Here is a 17,605-nt window from a genome sequence, read left to right as displayed (position 1 = left end):
GGGCTGGTGCCAGGTCAACAGGGCTGCTGAGATGAGGGGGGTTGCTCCCAAAGCTTCACATGGGAGTAAAGAAAGGTCAGAAGTGCCCAGATCCAGCTCTTGAGTCTCCCACGAACCGAGCGAGGATGGCGTGTCTGCCCCAACACATCACCCAACGGCACCAGGAGTCATGTCAGAGCCCTTTTTCCTTGCCATCACACCCCCAGCAGCAATCCAGCAGCATAAAGGGGCTTTAGCTTAAGCAAAAAAGAAGGTGATGTGGCTTGAGCATGAAGGTTTTGCCCTGGAGTAAAACAGCGGGTCCAAAGAGGTGTCACTGTCTTTGGGTTTGGGAAGTCTGTGGGGGACCAGGTCGGGCTCTGCAGTCCCGGGCTCACAAACATCCCCGTCTCCTCCGGGGTTTGAACTGGTACCAGCTTCCCTGCAGACACTGGCAGTGGGTAAGCATCCCAAGGAGGAGATGCTTTTTGCTGGGGGGCCATGAACACCTATAGAGATAAACCACTGCCATTTAGTTATATATATACACCTTTGGAAATTATTTTTTTATGTATATACCCACCTTTGCAGTTTAAGCCAGCGGCAGTCACTGGAGTTTTTCGCTTTCGCTCACAGCGTGCAAAGGCAGAAAGCAGCATTTGAGCCGCTTGCACGTTTGCATGTCGTTGCCAGCAGGACGTCAGGTTGGAAGATGTGAATATAAAAACCAGATGGACGCCCATGGGCAGAAGGAGTTGTGTCCCCCCTGCCCCGCCACGTGTCCTGCCGCTGGCTTTCCGAGCCACTGTCCCCCAGTTTAGTCGCAGCAGGGACTGGGTTGGGTTGGGGACGTGCAGAGACCCTCTGACATGATTTCTGGCAAAAGCAATGCTGGCGCTGCTGTGCCGGGCTCCAGTGGCCACCTCCAGCAGCGTGATGTTTCGCTGCTGGCAGCGCAGGGCAGGGGGAGAGCAGGCGAGCTCACCCCCAGCACACAGAATTAGATTTAGATCTAATTTAGATCTACATTTAAAGGCATTTTGCATCCAGCCCTGTGCCTGACCACGGCCCCACGCGCGGACCGCAGCCAAGTTGAGCGTGTTAGATGTTGGCTCTGCTGCAGAAACATCATCCCGTTCTTTTTTTTTTCCAAGAGCTCCAAGCTGACAAAGCAGCTGGCGTGGAAAGATGCTCGGGGAGCTTGCACCGCTGCACCGGATCACCCGGCCCTGGCAGCGGGGAAAAACTCCTGGTCCTCCCCCTCCTCTGCCTCAGCTGGCATTTTCCAGCCACATTTTGCCGGGAGGGAGCGGGCAGCGAATCCCACCGAAGCTGCTGGAGAGGTTTTGGACCCTCTGGGGGATGCTGAGCCCCTGGCCTGGTGCTTCTCCCAGAATATGGACCAGGAGCCCGCAAAGGAACGTGCCACATGCGCCCCTGTTCCAGCACAGGCAGGGGCTTTGCCAAGACAAGCAACGCCAGCACAGCTGTATTTCCTTGTGTCTTTGGGAGGCAGCCTCACGTCTAGCATTAATTGCTTTCTTAATTACTATCGTCACCCTCCACACCCTCCCATGGTGTCTCGCAGGGAGCACTGAATGACATGCTTGTTTGCGACGCTGGATCACCCAGGGTGGGTTTTTTTGGTTTGGGTTTTTTTTTTTTTTTTTTTTTTTTCAACCCTATTTATTAGCTGGAATTACCTTCCAAGCCAACTGGATTTAATATTTTTGTGCCAGTTGGCAAAGATTTTATTGACCGTGGCGAGGCAGAAATCGCTGCCGCGCACCCGCGACGCAGGCGGAGACGCTGAGGTTGGGACGGAGCAGATGATCGACGCCCCAAACCCAAAGGGAACCGGGGAAGCAGCAACTTGGGCATCATTTTTTCCTCCCTGCTGCTTGTGAAATCCTCACTGTTGGCACTTAACTTACTCCAGACACACACATTGTATATGCAGAAACATTCCTTGGCCATGCGATCAGACCGGAAAAGATTGCATTCAGCCTAAGAACCGCAGAGGGAAGGAGGCCGGGGAAAAGCTGTGCATTAACCGACGCGAGAGTGCTGCAGCCTCCAGAAAAGCTGCAGTCAACACCTTTTTTTTTTTTTTTTTTTTTTTTGGAGACGTGGTGCTAAAAGAGGAACCGCTGAGGGACGCACGGTTGGGAAGGCCTAGATGGGTGTGGGGAGGAAGCTCTTTTATTTTGACAAAATCCTCCTCCCTCTTGCAAATCTCGCCGCAGAAGGACTTTGCACACCAGGAGGGGCTGCCGATGCAAAGGCAGCCCCTCCCAGGATCCCGCCCCAAGAGCACTATCAAGATGCCACCCAGCCAGCTTCTCCCGTGGGCCGAGACTTTATTAGTCACCTCTCCCGCCGCCGAACCATTGCGGCAAAGCACCGGCGCAGCTTCGGTGCCGCCCAGCCCAGGGCTGCCAGAGAGAACCTCACCCCTCCCGGGCTCGCTCCCTCCCCGGGGCCGGGTCAGCGGGGCAGTGCCCAAACCAGAACCCAGGTCTGAACCATAACGGGATCCAGGCACCATCCCCGCACTCGTACCCCAGCACGTATCGGGGCAAGGTGGGGTTTCTGCAGGGAGGGGGGTTGCTGCAGGGTTGCAACCCAAAAAAAACAACCTCGCAGGGAGGGTTTTGCTTTGGTCGCTCCAACCTCGTGCTCCAGTTTCCACTCTGGTCCCACCAAACGGCCCCTCCACCCCCAAATCAGCGCTGCACGGCTTCGACCACCACGGCTTTTGGCAACACCGGGGCGGGCCGAGCAACAAGCGTCGCTGCTCCGAGCGGTGGGTGTTTGGGCACGAACGGGGGGAGCTCTGTGCTTTGCTCTCAGCATCGCTGGAGCCGGATCAGCTGCTCGGCGCAGGCGCCGGTGGGACCAGGAGCCGCAGCAGGAGTGGGGCTGAGCCCCCCAGCCTCCCCCCGGCCGGCACAGGGCTTTCGTGCTAAAACAGCTTCGCATCGGTCGCTCACCGGTGCCGCATCAGCGTTTGCATAATTTCAATCGTCTTTCCACAGTTGAACGGGCTTTGACAACACCACCAACCACCACAATGCCTTGAAAAATCAGGAAAGATGGAAAATCGGTGGCTCGGACCTGATGGCCCTGCAAATGCCTTCCGCCAGCGTAAACTCAAAGGTGTCATTGCAGTAAGGGGAAGGATGCAGCGATCCGGGTTTTGCCATTGTAAACCAATGGAAATAAATATATTTGAGGGAGAAAGAGCCTCCCCCCAGGCACTGTTTTGCCTCTCTGCCTGGTACCCGTCACCCTTCTGACCCCGCCACCCATCCCCTGCCTTCCTGAGAAGCATCCCGGCTACCACAGCTTCTGCCTTTCCCCATTTTCTCCTACACCTGGAGGCAAAAGAAATCCAGGGCTGATGGAGCTGGCTGCGCCCCGCCTCCCACCTCCCCGTATCTTCCATCGGTGTGTTGAGACATCGCTGCCTACGAGGAGGACGCAACAGGATATTTATTCTTCATTAGTCACCTCACCCTCCCTCTCTGTCATCTGCAAGCGCCCCGGCTTGAACTGCAGGTTTGTAAGCGGGCCGGTTCGTACCCACGCATCTGCGGCGCGGCTGTCCCGGAGCCTTCCTTGGTGCCGCGGCACACATTTTTGGCAACTTGGGGATGCTGGGGAGTTGGCAGATGTTAAACCCCTCCACAGATCTGACGCCTTAAATAGCACCTTCTTTTTTAAAGGCAGTCGCTGGGGGCGGGGTAGGGTAGAGCTCAGGAGTAAGCCTGACATGCCATAAACCTCCTCTCCAGTCCACAGGACACGGCAGCAAAATATTCCAGGTCTCGGCGTTAAGCAGCCTGCGGTTCATTAGCGAGCCAAGAGAGGAGGAAGCTGTGAGCTTTGGAGGAGAGACGTCAATTCGTAAAACCCTCAAGTGTTGGGAAGCTCCAGTTTTTCCAAAGGCCCGAAAGCAGCCCGGGCGCTGAATAATGCATCAGGCTGCCGAGAAGTTGGCAAACACCGGGTGGAACGAGTTAATCCACAGATCCCGCTGGGATGCCAGCACTCCTTCAACGTCAACGTGATTAACCAGTTTCACTACTTGGAGCGTTTCCGGGAGGACCAGGAGCCGCCGGAGTGCGTGGAAGAGGGGAAGGAGAAGCTGTGGAGCCTGTTCTCCCCCGTGGCGCAGCGGGGCTGGGGGGACACCGGCACGGTGTGAAGGCAACCATGAGCAAAAGCAAGCACAGCGTTGGAGCACAGGGGTTTCAGGCTATGACCTGGGGGCCCTGGTTGAAGGAAACCCGTGTGCAACTACAAAGAAGGTGAAAATCTTGTAGCTTGTCCTCCTGGGGAAATGCATTCCCCCTTCATAAAGCATTAATAAGGTCCACAATGGAAACAAAAGCTGGGAAGCTTTGGTACTGCGTTTAAGAGCGTAACTTCCTATCAAGGGGAAAATGTAGAAGATCATTTCTTTATTAGGTATCAGCCAAACAGGTAAGGCAGGCGCTGAGATCCTGAGATTGCAGCTGCCAGGTTGCAGACAGCATTACTTAAGGGCGAACATATCACTGCCCCGGTCTGAAATATTCCCATCCCTCCCTAAAGAGGGACAGAAAGCCACAGCAAACACGGCCAGAAGCAGTCTGAGGCAGGAGAGAAGCAGGAGCAGCCCAGGAGCATCACCAGTGCCTGGGCAGCCACATCCCAGGCTCACACACACCACATACTCCAGATGCTTGGAGGCAAGGGCTTGAGGACTTTGAATCCATTAACTAGTCCAAGATTGTAAGATGAGCCAGAGTGAGATCCAGGGACAGCTCACTGGCAGTGATTCAACGCCTTCTACAATGCCGTGCCAGACGCCAGCGACTTTCACATCGGCCCTTGCTGAGCTTGGCTCGTCTTCCAGCTAGCAGGTGCTGGGGAAGTTTGTCCCGACCCTTTGTATCAGGCAGCAAGAAGAAATCAAGCACACCAGCAGCACCTGCCCTGCTGCTGCCCCTCGAAATGCTTTTATTTTTGGTGCCAACGTGAAAACCAGTCCAGGGCAGGTTGGCGCAGCCGAAACAAGCGTTTGAGATCAAAACCATGACTATCTACGTGATATATAGGATGTAATTTGAACATTTAAACTCGATTCAATTCGAACACTTAGACAGGCTTGTTTTGGTGGGAAAAGTAGAGCCAAATCACTGCTTTGCTTGCAAAAGCTGCCTGCTCTAGGCCGAGAGACGGGTGCTGGGTTTGCTTACAGTTAAGGCTGCAGATTGAAAGCCACAAGTACGTGATAGGAAAAGCTTCCCAGAGAGCTGGGTCAGTTCCAGACTAATCCGGCCCCTGTGGGGAAAGGGCGTTCTGGCAGATGTTAAGCTAATGGGATAACTGCACGAGCACACCTCGGTCCGCTGCTGGGCGGCAGCTGGAAGTTCACAGCCACGGGGTTAGCGCCTGCTCTGCAACAGCCCCCTGTTTTCAAAAGGAAAATGCAGAAAGCTCCTCGGGGCAAAAATAGCAAATATTAACAGCACGAGGACTACGCAAATCCCACGTTCCACGCACAGAAAGTGCAAAGTCTCCTTCTGAGAAAGTATGCCAAGCAAGCGTTACTTCCAAGTTAGAAGCTGTCAGCACCAGGCACCGGCGGCAGTTCCATCTTGCAGCCTTACCCCTGCGAGGCAAACCCATCTAACTCCCGCCCTCCTTGTAACGAGTTTGTGCTTCGAATACCGGCTTCAAATGAACGCCAGAGGTCTTTTGGGGCTGGTGTTGGCCCTGGACTCTTTCCTCCGCTCCTCTCCGTCCCCGGCGGTGACGATGCGGGGAGGTGCTGGAGGCTGGCCACCTGCCCCTGTCCCCACGATGTACCTTCCTCTGACGGGGACAGGCATGGCTGCAGCTCAGGCACGCGGAGAGCAATATAGTCCTCGCGAATAGTCCTGGTTAAGCCTGGGAAAACGTTTCCCCTCGCTACTGAGGTTTGCCAGCCAGCCCACCCCGTCTGTCCTGCTCTCCCGTAACCGCAGAGGCTGAGGGCCGGCGGAGGACGGCCGAGCGCAGTGTGAGCTGTCTCGAGGTCTTTCATTTTTCCTGCCTCCCCCCCAAAATATGAATTAAGAGTGTACCCTCACGACACAGCCAAACAACTGTTGGCAGGCAATGCAGCGTTTTGCTTCAGCTTTCCACAAGTTTTCATCTGCAACGATGAGAGAGAAAACCTCCCCTCCTGCTCCATCAGAAAGAAACTTTGGGATGAGGCCGGCGCCAGGCCCAGGCAGTGTTACCCCCATTATATTTCAAACAAGGAATCCATTCTAGGCACAGACACAGAGACAAGTTCAGGAGTTCAGCCTGTTATCTACACCTTGGCTTCCTCCTCTTTCTAACCACTGAGTAAGTTTTCACCAAGTCTGAAGGGCAGCTGGGGCACAAGGGGTACCTGTGCCGAGCCAGGAGTTGCTGGTGGTTCGCCCTCGAGGTTGGACTCATCTGAATGCTCCCGAGGAAAACCAAGCATTTCAAGCGTTACCAATTTTTCAAGCGCTTTCAACTTCCACCTCTCACAAAACAGGCACCCGTTAAATCCTGCTTATTTTCTCCAACTAATGCCATCCTAAAAGATACAACCAAAGAAACCAGTAACAGGCGCGAAGTGCACCCTTTGGAAAGGCAAAACATTTCTCTTGAGGCGAAGCAACGGCCTGAGCCTGTTAAACCGCTGTGAGACTCTGAGGCTGGAGAACGCAGCAGATGACTCACATCTTTACTTCCCCCCCCTCCTCCTCTCTTTTTTTAAGGAGGCCAGAGATACCTGTTCTTAAGCGAGAGAAAAGCGACTTCCTGGATGGTACCCCGCATACCCAGTTTACCGTCTATAAAAAAGCCACCCTTCACACAAGCTCCCAGCGCTCGTCGGGGACGCGCCCCTCGCTGCCGAGCACCACGGGGCTCTGACTCACCCGCTTCACCCCTTCGGAACCGACCGCGGGGCTAAAATTACACTGCTCTTCGCGGCGCTCCAAACGTTGAAAGCGAGATGGAGCACGGTGCTCGAGTCATCCACCCCGGCCTGAAGTCCTGAAAGCCTCCGCTTAGACATAATTCTGAAACACAGACTTGAGTAGCGTCGGTGCCAGAGTCGTGCTTAGGACGTCAGAAGAGGAGCGGAGTTACTAAGTGGAGATGCCACTAACTCACCAACGGCCCCTGAAAGCTGACGCTTCCCCCCAGCACGAGGGGAAAGCTCTTTTTTTTTTTTTTTCCCCACCGAAAGCTCCAAAGCCGAGGTGATTTCAGATTCCACATATTGAACCCTTCAGGCTGGACAGTTATTAGAAACAAATCCAAGATATCAAGCACAACCGTGCGTTAGCGGGAAGTCTGAGTCACGGTGCTGACACGCTCCAGAGCAAATCCTCCGCTCCCAGCAGTCGCTTTTCCCGACCCCAGTGACAAGGGAAATAACGCTCAGGTCCACCAGCAAAGCCACCAGCTATCACAGACCTCGCAGCCAGCTGCTTTGACGATGCAGCTCATTTTTTTTAAAACCGAGAGACATTCCTCTGGGAGGACTATCATATTAGCAGGGTTAATTTCTAATTAGGGATATTAGGGATGGCAGGCACATTTTTTCCAAACCCTGTCCATGAGGACCACGGCCCTGTGACTGGGGAAAAAAAAGCCCTGCTGAAGCGTGAGTCACGGCGCGGTTCGGGAAGGGTGCTCTCAGGAGTCACGCTAACTCCTGCTTAACAAAGGTCCGATTTAAAACGATAAGTGCTGACATTTTGAAAAATGACTAACTACTACAATGAGAGAGACACGAGTTTACTCTTCTGGAGCCTTGTCTCCAAACTCCAAGTAGTTTAATTAAGTCAGAGTAAGTTCATTTACCCAGGCACACCCTTAACTGACATTCAGGTAGACAGAGCCTAGCCGAAATACCCTGGAAGAAAAAGGCTTCGTGGAGGATTGGAGCTGCGGTGGGCTCACTGCCCCTGCACCCAGGTACTCCCCACCTGGAAGAAAAAAAAAAAAAAACAACCAAACCAAAACATATCCTGGCGATTTCCAAAAGCTTTGCAACAAGGAGGCAGTTCTGCGTGGCCGACGCCTGGCCTCGCACCTGCAGCTGTTGGTGCTGGGAGCTGCTTCCAAACCCCCGCCGGCCCCTCTGCCACGCAGCCCCTGCGACAGCCCGGTCGGGGTCGGGACCCGTGGGGGGTTCGGGTGACGGCGCTGCCGCTCCTCGGGCCGGCGGCTGCTGCCGTAACCACAGCCCGGTGCGAGCACCCCGGGCACCCACACCTTCCCTGCTGCACCTGCCCGAGCCCTTTCATCAGCCCGCGGCCCATTCAGGCTCCGAAGGCGTCCCAGCTCCACAGCTGTCACTCCACAAGCACCCCTATTCACTCATCGGCCTTTTGTCCATCGCTGCTTTTCCTACGCTGGCCTAATATCTTCCCTTTCCGACCAATTTCTTCCATGAACCGTCCTGCTCTCTCACGGAGCGGGTCACCTTCCCAAGTTACGCGGGGCTGGCACCGAGGCAGTATAAATTTGACACTAAAGTTTGCTAAAGATTGTTAACTGCAAGTGGGAGTATTAAAGAAGTATCATCCTTTCCACTTATAAAAATAGTCACTCCTCTAAGTCTCAAAGGAATTACAGACAGGCTTTCAAAACTGTGATACAGAACAGAGACCTCTTTATGTCGGCAGAATGCTCTACTCCAGCACCATATTGCCCCTTTCTGTTTCTCTCATAATTAAATATAAGTAACATACCAGGAGAGCTCCGCTGTATAATTGCTTTATTTTCTGCTTATTAGTTCTTTACCAACACTACAGCCATATTGAGAACACAAAATTCCTGTTTACTTTAGTCAGGGAGATCACAGTCTACAAACTCATTCACTTATCAGACACGATTAACGCCATTCAAAACTTACTCCATAAATTCACATGAACACAAATTGATGCACTTAAACTCCAGATTAGTTTTTAAATCATAGGATTTCTTACAGATTGCCACTTTATCCTACAGGCTATGTTTACTGCCTGATGGCCACTAGTTCGTGGTGAGGTTCAGCTACAACCTATAAAGGACATGTGGAAAGTGAAACCTTTAGATTTTGTTCAGTAGCAATGGCCATTTATTTTTGACGTCTCTGCCACATGTTTCAGTAACTTTTTTCTCCCCCCCCCAAAAAAGACATTAAAAAAATTCAGAAGCATAACCAGTTTCCTTTCACCTACAAAAACAGAATAACAAAGTTACTAAGGAAATACAAAATTGTGAATTCAACTTAATGCAAAGTCTAGCAAAGAAGTCTGCCCCAGCACTTGAAGAGAAAACATAGTAAATCAACTTAGACAAGAAGATGAAGTTATTGAAGTTTTCATGTTGACTGAGAATAGATTTAAGAAAGTTCAAGAACCATTAATAGAGCTTCAAGTTTTCCAGTTTAGGCATTTACTTTGTGCTTGGCTATTTTATTTATGCTCCAGAAGAAAACAGTAACCATATTCTTGTATTTTTAGTCTTTATACCACCACACTATTTGTTAAGTTACATCAACAGAAAAAAAAAAAAAAAAAAAAAGGCAAAAAAAAAAAAGCTAGAAAATAGAGCAATGACATTCCAATGGCAAAAAGCCTTGAGTGGAAAAAAAAAAAAAAAGGAAGTGTCTCCTCCTCTTCTTTAGAGTCGAGATTTAAAAGTTCTTCTACATTAAGCTTTTGCAGACTCTCTTTAACTTACAAAGGCTTATAGTCAATCAATGCTCTATCTTCTAGCATCAAGAACGCATTCAGTCCCATTTGCAACCTACATCAAGATAAGTCTTTTGGAACCATATCCTAAAGAAACTTTTAAATGGTCCAAAGCATTCAATTTCAGAAGTGAATTCAATATTTTTATCTTCCCATACATCTTTGGTAAGAGCTCCATATACAACATACTTAGCATGCAGAGTCAACACTGCAGAAATGTAGTGTAATGCCCCCAATTTCATGTAAAACTCATATCCTTGGGAAAAAAAAAAAAAAAAAAAAAAAAAAAAAAGCCATTTTCTTCTGGTTTTGTAGCATACATTCCTAGAATTCCCCAAATGAGTTCAACTCCTTGAGGAAATCTGAAGTTAATCCTTAAGGCTGAATAAGAACCAGCTGCTTTAAGATTTTTTTGCACCCAGCATTAATACTTGATTGAGTTTTTATACTAATACTTGTTCTGGGTGGGGTTTTTTTTGCCAGTCACATCTGCAAACTGTGATATGGCAAATGAGCTGCTTGCCCTTTAAGAACTAATTATGGAAGTTTACATTCATAGTCATATACTCTCTCTCTCTCTTTCTCTCCTCCCCGCTCTCATTAGTAGTTACTCAATGGGCTTCAGACATCCAACATAGTTCCCTTCCTACAGGACTACAGCAACAACCAGCTATCGAGGCAGACGGCAAGGACTGCAACTACTTGCATGAGCTCAGTCGAGTCTTGGAAAACTAAACCGATAAGTGATTTCCTCAAAATGGCTATTATTCAGATGTCAGAATTACCGAGCTCAATTAAAGCTTAGCACAGAACTTGTCCCTTCAGAAGTCTACAAAACGGGAAAGAAAAAAATAGAAATTTCTTTCTCCACTGCACACATGTCAAAAAAATCAGAAATCCTTTTAAGATTTAGATGTTTTAACTGTCTTGAGATTAAAGCAATTTATCTCGGTCACAAGACAGGCAAGTCAGTGCTAGATTTTTGCCTAAACATCTGTGATTTAAAGTAAAACTTGTTGCAATGCTTACATGTTATTGCTGCATTTTCTGGAAGGAACCTATCTTGCTCCGAATCGGAGACTGACACGAGTAGTAAAAACTGCAGCTAAACATCATTTAAGTTTGCAATGCAAGACAAAAACTGAACAGTATCTACCCTGGAACTATTACATCATTCATGTCTTATTTGCTATATGGTTGCTATGTAGTATGGGGAACTTATTTGCATCCCTTCTCATGCATGATGTATGGTTCAGAACTTCACAGCTGACATTTCAAAGCAGTTCTTACATTACCTAGTTAACATTATGCCTGATATGCACTTTGAACATGTTACAATGGTATTCTCACTATCTGCCACTGTAGGCAAGAATTCGTTTCGTTATTAGTCTGAGATATGAAGACAGACTGAGAGTCACTATTTAGTTACAGATTAACAGAACTTAAAAAAAAGTCCTTAATATAAAAAGACAGACTGCAGTTTGATTTTAAGCAATAATTTTCAGTTTACTAGATGAAGTAGACCTATCAACATATTCTGCATGAATGCAAAAAAGTAGCAATCTACAGCAAGTGATAGAAGAAAAAAAAAAATCATAATCAAAAAAGTAGAACCAGAAAGCATACACTGAAAATGGTTCCCCTCCCCCAACCATCCCCCAAAATAATCAAACCATCTTAAGGGCTATCAAGAGGAAAAAAAAAAAAAAAAGTTACTTAGCAAGTCTACAATGTGTCTTTCCCCTGTTTGCTGGAAGTCTGCCATAGCATCTAGTGCTTGTGTTCGTGTCACATTCGGAGATTAGAGCATCCTAACGCCAAGCAAGAAGAGTTAAAACAGGAATCCAGTCAAGTGTGCAGAAGGAAAGGGTGGTAAATGGAGAAAGGTGATCATAATCCTATGGATGCTTTTGTTTTACTTTTCAGTAGAGAATCATTCTTCCGGAAAGCCATGTGGGTTATTTTTTTTTTTTTCTTTAATTCTTTGTAGACTAAATAGTTATTCTCTCATTAGGATTTATAATTGGATGTTAACCATGTCAGCCCTTCATAGAGTCCATCCCCTGTAGTAGCACAGGAGGGCTGCACATACCAATTCCTATCCCTGATTCGGGTCAGGCCCAGTTTCTCCTGGATTTCATGGGGTTTCATGGCATCAGGCAGGTCCTGCTTGTTGGCGAAGATGAGGATGATGGCGTCCCGCATCTCCCTGTCGTTGATAATGCGGTGGAGCTCCTGGCGGGCTTCGTCGATGCGGTCGCGATCGGCGCAGTCCACCACAAAGATCAACCCTTGCGTGCCCGTGTAGTAGTGCCTCCAGAGGGGACGGATCTTGTCCTGGCCCCCGACATCCCACACGTTGAACTTGACATTTTTGTAAGTAACCGTCTCCACGTTGAAGCCCACGGTGGGGATGGTGGTGACGGACTGGCCCAGCTTCAGTTTATAAAGGATGGTGGTTTTACCGGCCGCGTCCAGACCCAGCATCAGGATCCGCATCTCCTTGTTGCCGAAGATCTTGGACAGCACCTTGCCCATCTCGGCGGCATCCAAGGGGCCCGGCGCCTCCGGGGTTGGCGGGGGGAAGGGGGGGGTGTGGGGGGAGCGGAGGGCGAGCACCGACCCACCCGAGCAGCCCGCACGGAGCGGGGCCGGCCCGGCGGGGCGTGGGGGGGGGTGTCAGGGCAAGGGCAGGCGGGGCTCAGCGCCGGCCGCGCATGGGGCGGCTGCGGAAGAAGCGGGGGCGGGGAGGGGAGGCCCGGGAAGAGGGGCCGCGCCACGCTCCGCTCCTCCGCCGGGCCTGAGGCGGCAGCTCCGCCCGGCTCGCTGCCTTGGCTCCCGCTCCGGCGCCTCAGCTCATGGATGCCGGCTACAGGGAGGGGAGGAAGGGGGGGGGGGGGGGCGGCGAATCCGCGTCCTGCCTGCAAAGGGACGGAGAGAGCGTGAGGCGGGGCGGCGGAGAGGAAGGGAAGGGAGAGGAAGGGAGGGGAGCAGAGCGGAGCCGCCGGCAGTTTTACCTCAGGGCCGCCCGCGGGCTCCGCGCCGCGCCGCTCCCTCAGCCAGCGCCGCCGGAAAAGGCGCCGCGCGCGCCCGCCTCACTTCCCCTCCACCGCCCACCGCGCCTGCGCGCCGCGCGCCCGCCCCGCCCCGCCCGCCGGGCCGCTCAACGGCGCGCGCCCCCCCACCCTCCACACGCATACGCCCCGCCCCTCTACGCATGCGCGGGGAAAGGGTGAGGCTGAGCTTCCCGCGCGGCCTCGGGCGGGGTCTGCGCCTGCGCGGAGGGAGGAGCCCCCGTCTGCCCCTCCCGCTTGCAAATGCGCACGCGCGTAATGGAGGATGGAGGGGGCACCGCCCCCGCCCCGCCTACCCCGCGGGAGGGTGCACAGCCTTCTCCGCTACTGCGCCTGCGCGGCGGGACGGCCGTGCCGGAGAGGGGCGGGGCCGGGCTGCCCGCGTGCGCGACTGCGCATGCGGATTACTGACGGAGGGGGTGAGGGCGGGGCCTCGGTGGGGAGAGGCGCCACGCGATCGGGCGTCAGCAGGGCCGCGCGGAGGGCGCCGGGGGTGCGTCTTAAAGGGGCAGGCAGCGGCCCGGAGGCGCGTCTTAAAGGGACAGGCAGCCGCCCGGCGGCGGTGCTGAGCGATGGAGAAGGCGCGTAGGGCAGTTGGCAGCGGTGGTGCAGCAGGAGCCGGGCGGGGAGGGAACTTTGAGCCGCCCCACCGCCGTACCCATGACCCGCTGGGGTGTGCCCCCCCCCTCACCAAAGCCCTCCGAAAAGACCCTCCCTGATGTGACAATAAAACCTGATTTTAGGATGCCAGGTTGTTGTGTTGTTCTGGGTTTTTTTGGGTTTTTTTTTTAACAATGTGGGTGGTGAAACACTGGAGTGGGTTACCCAGAGAGATTGGAGACACCCCCTCGCTGGAAACATTCCAGCCCGGCTTGGACGGGCCTCTGAGCAACCTGATGCAGTTGAAATATCCCTGCTCGTGGCAGGGGGGGTTGGACTAGATGGCTTTTAGATGTCCCCTTCAACCCAAACTATTTTATGATGCGAAGTGTCATCGGGCTTGTGGGTCCTCGTGTTGGGTCGCTGCCTGTAATTCGGTGGAATTGAAGCTGTGGCCAAGCACTCAGGGAAACACAATGTTGGCCCCAGCCCTCGCCTGCCTGCCACGGGAGCAGCACCCTGGCACGCCCCACACCCTGTGCAGCAGCACCCTCCACGTGTACCTCGCACACCCAAGTTTGGCCGGTTTCACTGGCGTGACATGTCGCAGCCCCACGTACCTGGTGAGGTGCCAGCAAGGCCAGTACACATAAGCCGTACAAGACCAGTCCTCCCAGGCCTGGCGTGGTGGAGCAGGGGGCTGCCCGCCCAGTTCCTGCTGGCAGGGCCCGTGGGGAGGAAGGCGAGGGGAAAGCAAGCCCGTGCTGGTAGTTGCTGCTGAGCTAATGGAGCGGACGTGGGAAGCGGCATCCAGAACGCAAAACCAGCAAAATGTGGTCATTTTGGGGTTGGCCTTCAGGGAGGCCAGGGTGATGTGGTCACCTTCTGGACTGCGTGGCTCTTAGAGTTGGGATTGCGTATGTGAGACTGACTTCACCATATCCTTCCATCCCTTTAAAAATACCAAATTTTGAGTTCATTATTATGGCAGACATTTTTGCAATGATGTGGCATATGCAAAGCAATCGCCCTTGGAACAGCAAAAGGGAAATTGTTTGGTGTCTTTAAAGTCTAGAAGAATGGGAGATTTCCTAGACTACAGAACTGTTAAGTGGATGACAATAAGAGTTGCCAAGGAAGCTTTGCTCTTTCATGCAGCAAGCAAAGAGGGAGGATGCCAAGGAAAACTTACCGTCCATGGCCTCTCCTAATGAGTGCGTGCGGGCTGTGCTGGGGGTGCAGTCTGCTGACACCGGGGCTCACGAGTGTCCCTGCATGCCTCGGGCAGTGCCAGAGTTCAAACTCTTGTGTTTAAAGCAGCAGATAATACTGCTAAGTACTGTACTGGCATAGGATTTACAGCAAGCTGCGGTGATCCCGCTGGATACAGCCAGTTTGGTCTCCTCTCACTGGCATGGGAAATTTATCTAAATAGAGTTTACTGCCGAGCAGGGCTAAAATTAACATCAGGATGTGGATATTAGTAGGTTCCTACTGGGCTCTGTTCTGCGTGACCCTTTCCATGCTGGTGAGCACAAGTGGCAGTTTATCAAATTAGGCAGCAGTAGTATGAAACCATGCCATGGGTCTTGACCAAAATAGTTGGGAAAGGAGATGTCAGGAGCGTTAAAGTACTGCTTTGTCCCCGTGCAGGCATTGATTGCTTTACCCGCTGGCCTCAGAGCAGCATTTTCTGGTTTCAGGAAATGACTGTCTTTTTAGCATTTTTGTTCTGACTGCGTAAAGCATTAAGGGGAGGATGTGCAACCGTATGTGAGGTTTTTCTGCTTTGCTTTTTAATACCCAGGCGGTTGGTGCTTTCTCCTGGCTTGCACCATTTGAGGAACATGAATCTCGAGCACTAAGTGTGTCAGCGCCCGGCAGCCATCACAGACAGTGAAACATCGAATGGCATCAGGGACGTTTGTCTGTCTGGGCTGTGGGAGGGGACAGCTGTGCCGCGACACTGTGCTGCCCCACCAGTGGGTACCACGAGGCACAAACAAAATGAGTAGCTGCAGAGCAGGGAAGTGCCTTTTCCATCACCTTCACCCCCTGTCTGGGACCCAGGCATACTGTTCCTTGGGTCTCTCCTCTTGCATCATGGCTTTTTGAGGTTTGTTGGCGACTGCGTTGTCCCTCATCCTTGGGGACTGTCTGCAGATGGGGCTTGGCCAGCTTGGGCTTTGCCCGTTTCGCCTGGCAAACAGTGGGGGAAAAACAGCTCTTCTGTGTTCCCTGAGCTGCCTCTCTCCTGGTAAACTGGAAGTGATGGGACCTGTGAAATATTTGCCTGCGTGCCGAGGCGGGGAGTTGCTTTCATGGAGACGGTGGCTGCTCTTGCTCTAGAGCCGTTGAGGAGCCGATCTCCATGCAGTGGGGCCTTCCGCTGACTAAGCACCAGTGCCACTTCCTGAGCTGCTCCTCTCCCCGCAGGGTTCCTGCGTGCCAGTGCTTGATACCAGCAACCAAGAGGGTGCTCCAATCTGTATCATCCCTTTGCCAGCACGGGACCGCTCCTTTCCTCGTGCGTGTCCTGCCCTGCGTGGGCCTGTGGCTGAGATGAGCCGTGTTGCTCCAGGTTATGGTCGGCAGCTTCTGCTCAACTGCCTTTGGCCCACGGGTCCCCGAGCCTTTTGCAGCTGCGTGTCCTGCCCCTTGGCAGCAGGAGTGGGGACAGGCTGGGCACCCCAGTAGTTTTTCAACTTGGACCGCAGTGCTGGATTCTTCAGCTGTCACTGTGTGACCTGCTGAAAGCATACAAAGTTGATTTTGCTGTCACCCAAGTCTAAAAAGCTGACAAAGAGAAGTGATACGCTGCACTACTTCACACAGGAAATCCAAAATTTAATTGAGGATGTGGGGGATGTGGCTACATGCCATAGAAGAGAAATGGGATCCAGTCAGACACATGTTTTTTTACCTGCACTGGTCTTTATTTGTGAGGAGCCTCCCTGCCCTTCAGGAAAACTTTCTGTCCATACAGTCTGTGCACCAGAAGAAAATTTTACATGGTTTGGCATGCGTTTTTAAAGTAATTATTACCGCTGTTTGGGATGATATATAGCAAAAAGACATTTGAGAACTCAGCACTTTCAATAGTTAAGATCTCGAATTAGTCACTAATAAACTCTGTGCACGTCAATCCTTGTAGCTCACATTTACCAATCCTGCAGAGAATGGGTGAGAAGCTGGTGAGAGAGCACCACCTACTTTTGAAACATTTTTATGTGGAGTCATATTAGTTTCCGTAAATGAACAGAAAGGGCGGTAAACAGGAAGCAGAATGTAAATGGCCCAACTCAGAAAAGCAAATAAAGGCTTCCTCATCTGAGGAACCTCACAGCCATGTCCCTGCAGTTACTGCATCTTACCTTGGAGAGCCAGGAGATAACAGCTTGTGTTATGGGCCTTTAAAACAGGAATTTGTCCCAGAGTGAGATGTTTTGAAAGACAGGTTCTTATTTTTAAAGTAGTGACTTAAGTACTGTAGGATGGAAATGTGTCATCAAAGATAAAGAAGTGTAGATGGTCAGAGCAAAACAGACTCTTAATCTCAGTGCTCAGTCTGCAGAAAGTTGATACAAATCTACACCCTCTAACCACCCCTCAGGAAAAGAAGTGCAGGTTAGGCACTGTATATGCTCAATATAGTGTAGGTTCCTATGTTGCTGGTTGCTTTTCAAGGTCAAATATCCAACAAAAGCATTTACAATACCTGAACATGTTCTAGATTACCTGAAAAATGTGACCTCTTGGAAGGGGTTCAGTTTCACATACCTGCTTAAGAATTAAAAACCTTCTCAGGTCCTTGGCAACACCCAGCGAGTTACTGGGTAGCCTGCAGAAGTTAAATATTTTAAAAGTAAGCACTGGCTGACAGTGTGTCACAGGATGGAGTGCCTGTTGTATGCCAGTATGGATTTACAGCCCAGAGAGAAAAAAGCAATTATGGTTATAAAGTGATTATGGGTTAAAGCCTGGGGAAAAAGATAGCAAATACCTGTAGGACCTTTTGATAACTCATCTGGGCCTGGCTGAGGGGCAGCCTGTTCCTTATCTTTTTGTTCTCAGTAACCTTACTGGTGGGGCAGTTACCAAGGTTTGCATCTATTGTTTTTCACAGCTTTGTAAGGCTGTGTTTGAATGTTCTGTCCTCCAGCCAGCGATCCAAGTGCTGTCACAATA

General features: G+C 51.5%; 1 protein-coding gene across 1 annotated transcript; it reads right to left on the bottom strand.

The window, feature by feature from the left end:
• Positions 1 to 8,765: 8,765 nt before the first annotated feature.
• ARF6 (ADP ribosylation factor 6) lies at positions 8,766 to 12,863 on the bottom strand. Its single transcript, XM_042799154.1, has 2 exons — positions 12,761 to 12,863; positions 8,766 to 12,664 (listed from the first exon to the last, which is right to left on the bottom strand). The coding sequence occupies exon 2, from the start codon at positions 12,279 to 12,281 to the stop codon at positions 11,754 to 11,756; it is 528 nt and encodes a 175-aa protein (XP_042655088.1). The 5' UTR covers positions 12,282 to 12,664; positions 12,761 to 12,863; the 3' UTR covers positions 8,766 to 11,753.
• Between the last annotated feature and the right edge of the window lie 4,742 nt (positions 12,864 to 17,605).

Source organism: Tyto alba, unplaced genomic scaffold (assembly GCF_018691265.1).
Source record: "Tyto alba isolate M040663 unplaced genomic scaffold, T.alba_DEE_v4.0 Super-Scaffold_29, whole genome shotgun sequence".
Classification (NCBI taxonomy): Eukaryota; Metazoa; Chordata; class Aves; order Strigiformes; family Tytonidae; genus Tyto; species Tyto alba.
The sequence above is the reverse complement of the archived record's forward strand: the minus strand, read 5'-3'. Positions and strand labels throughout refer to the sequence as shown.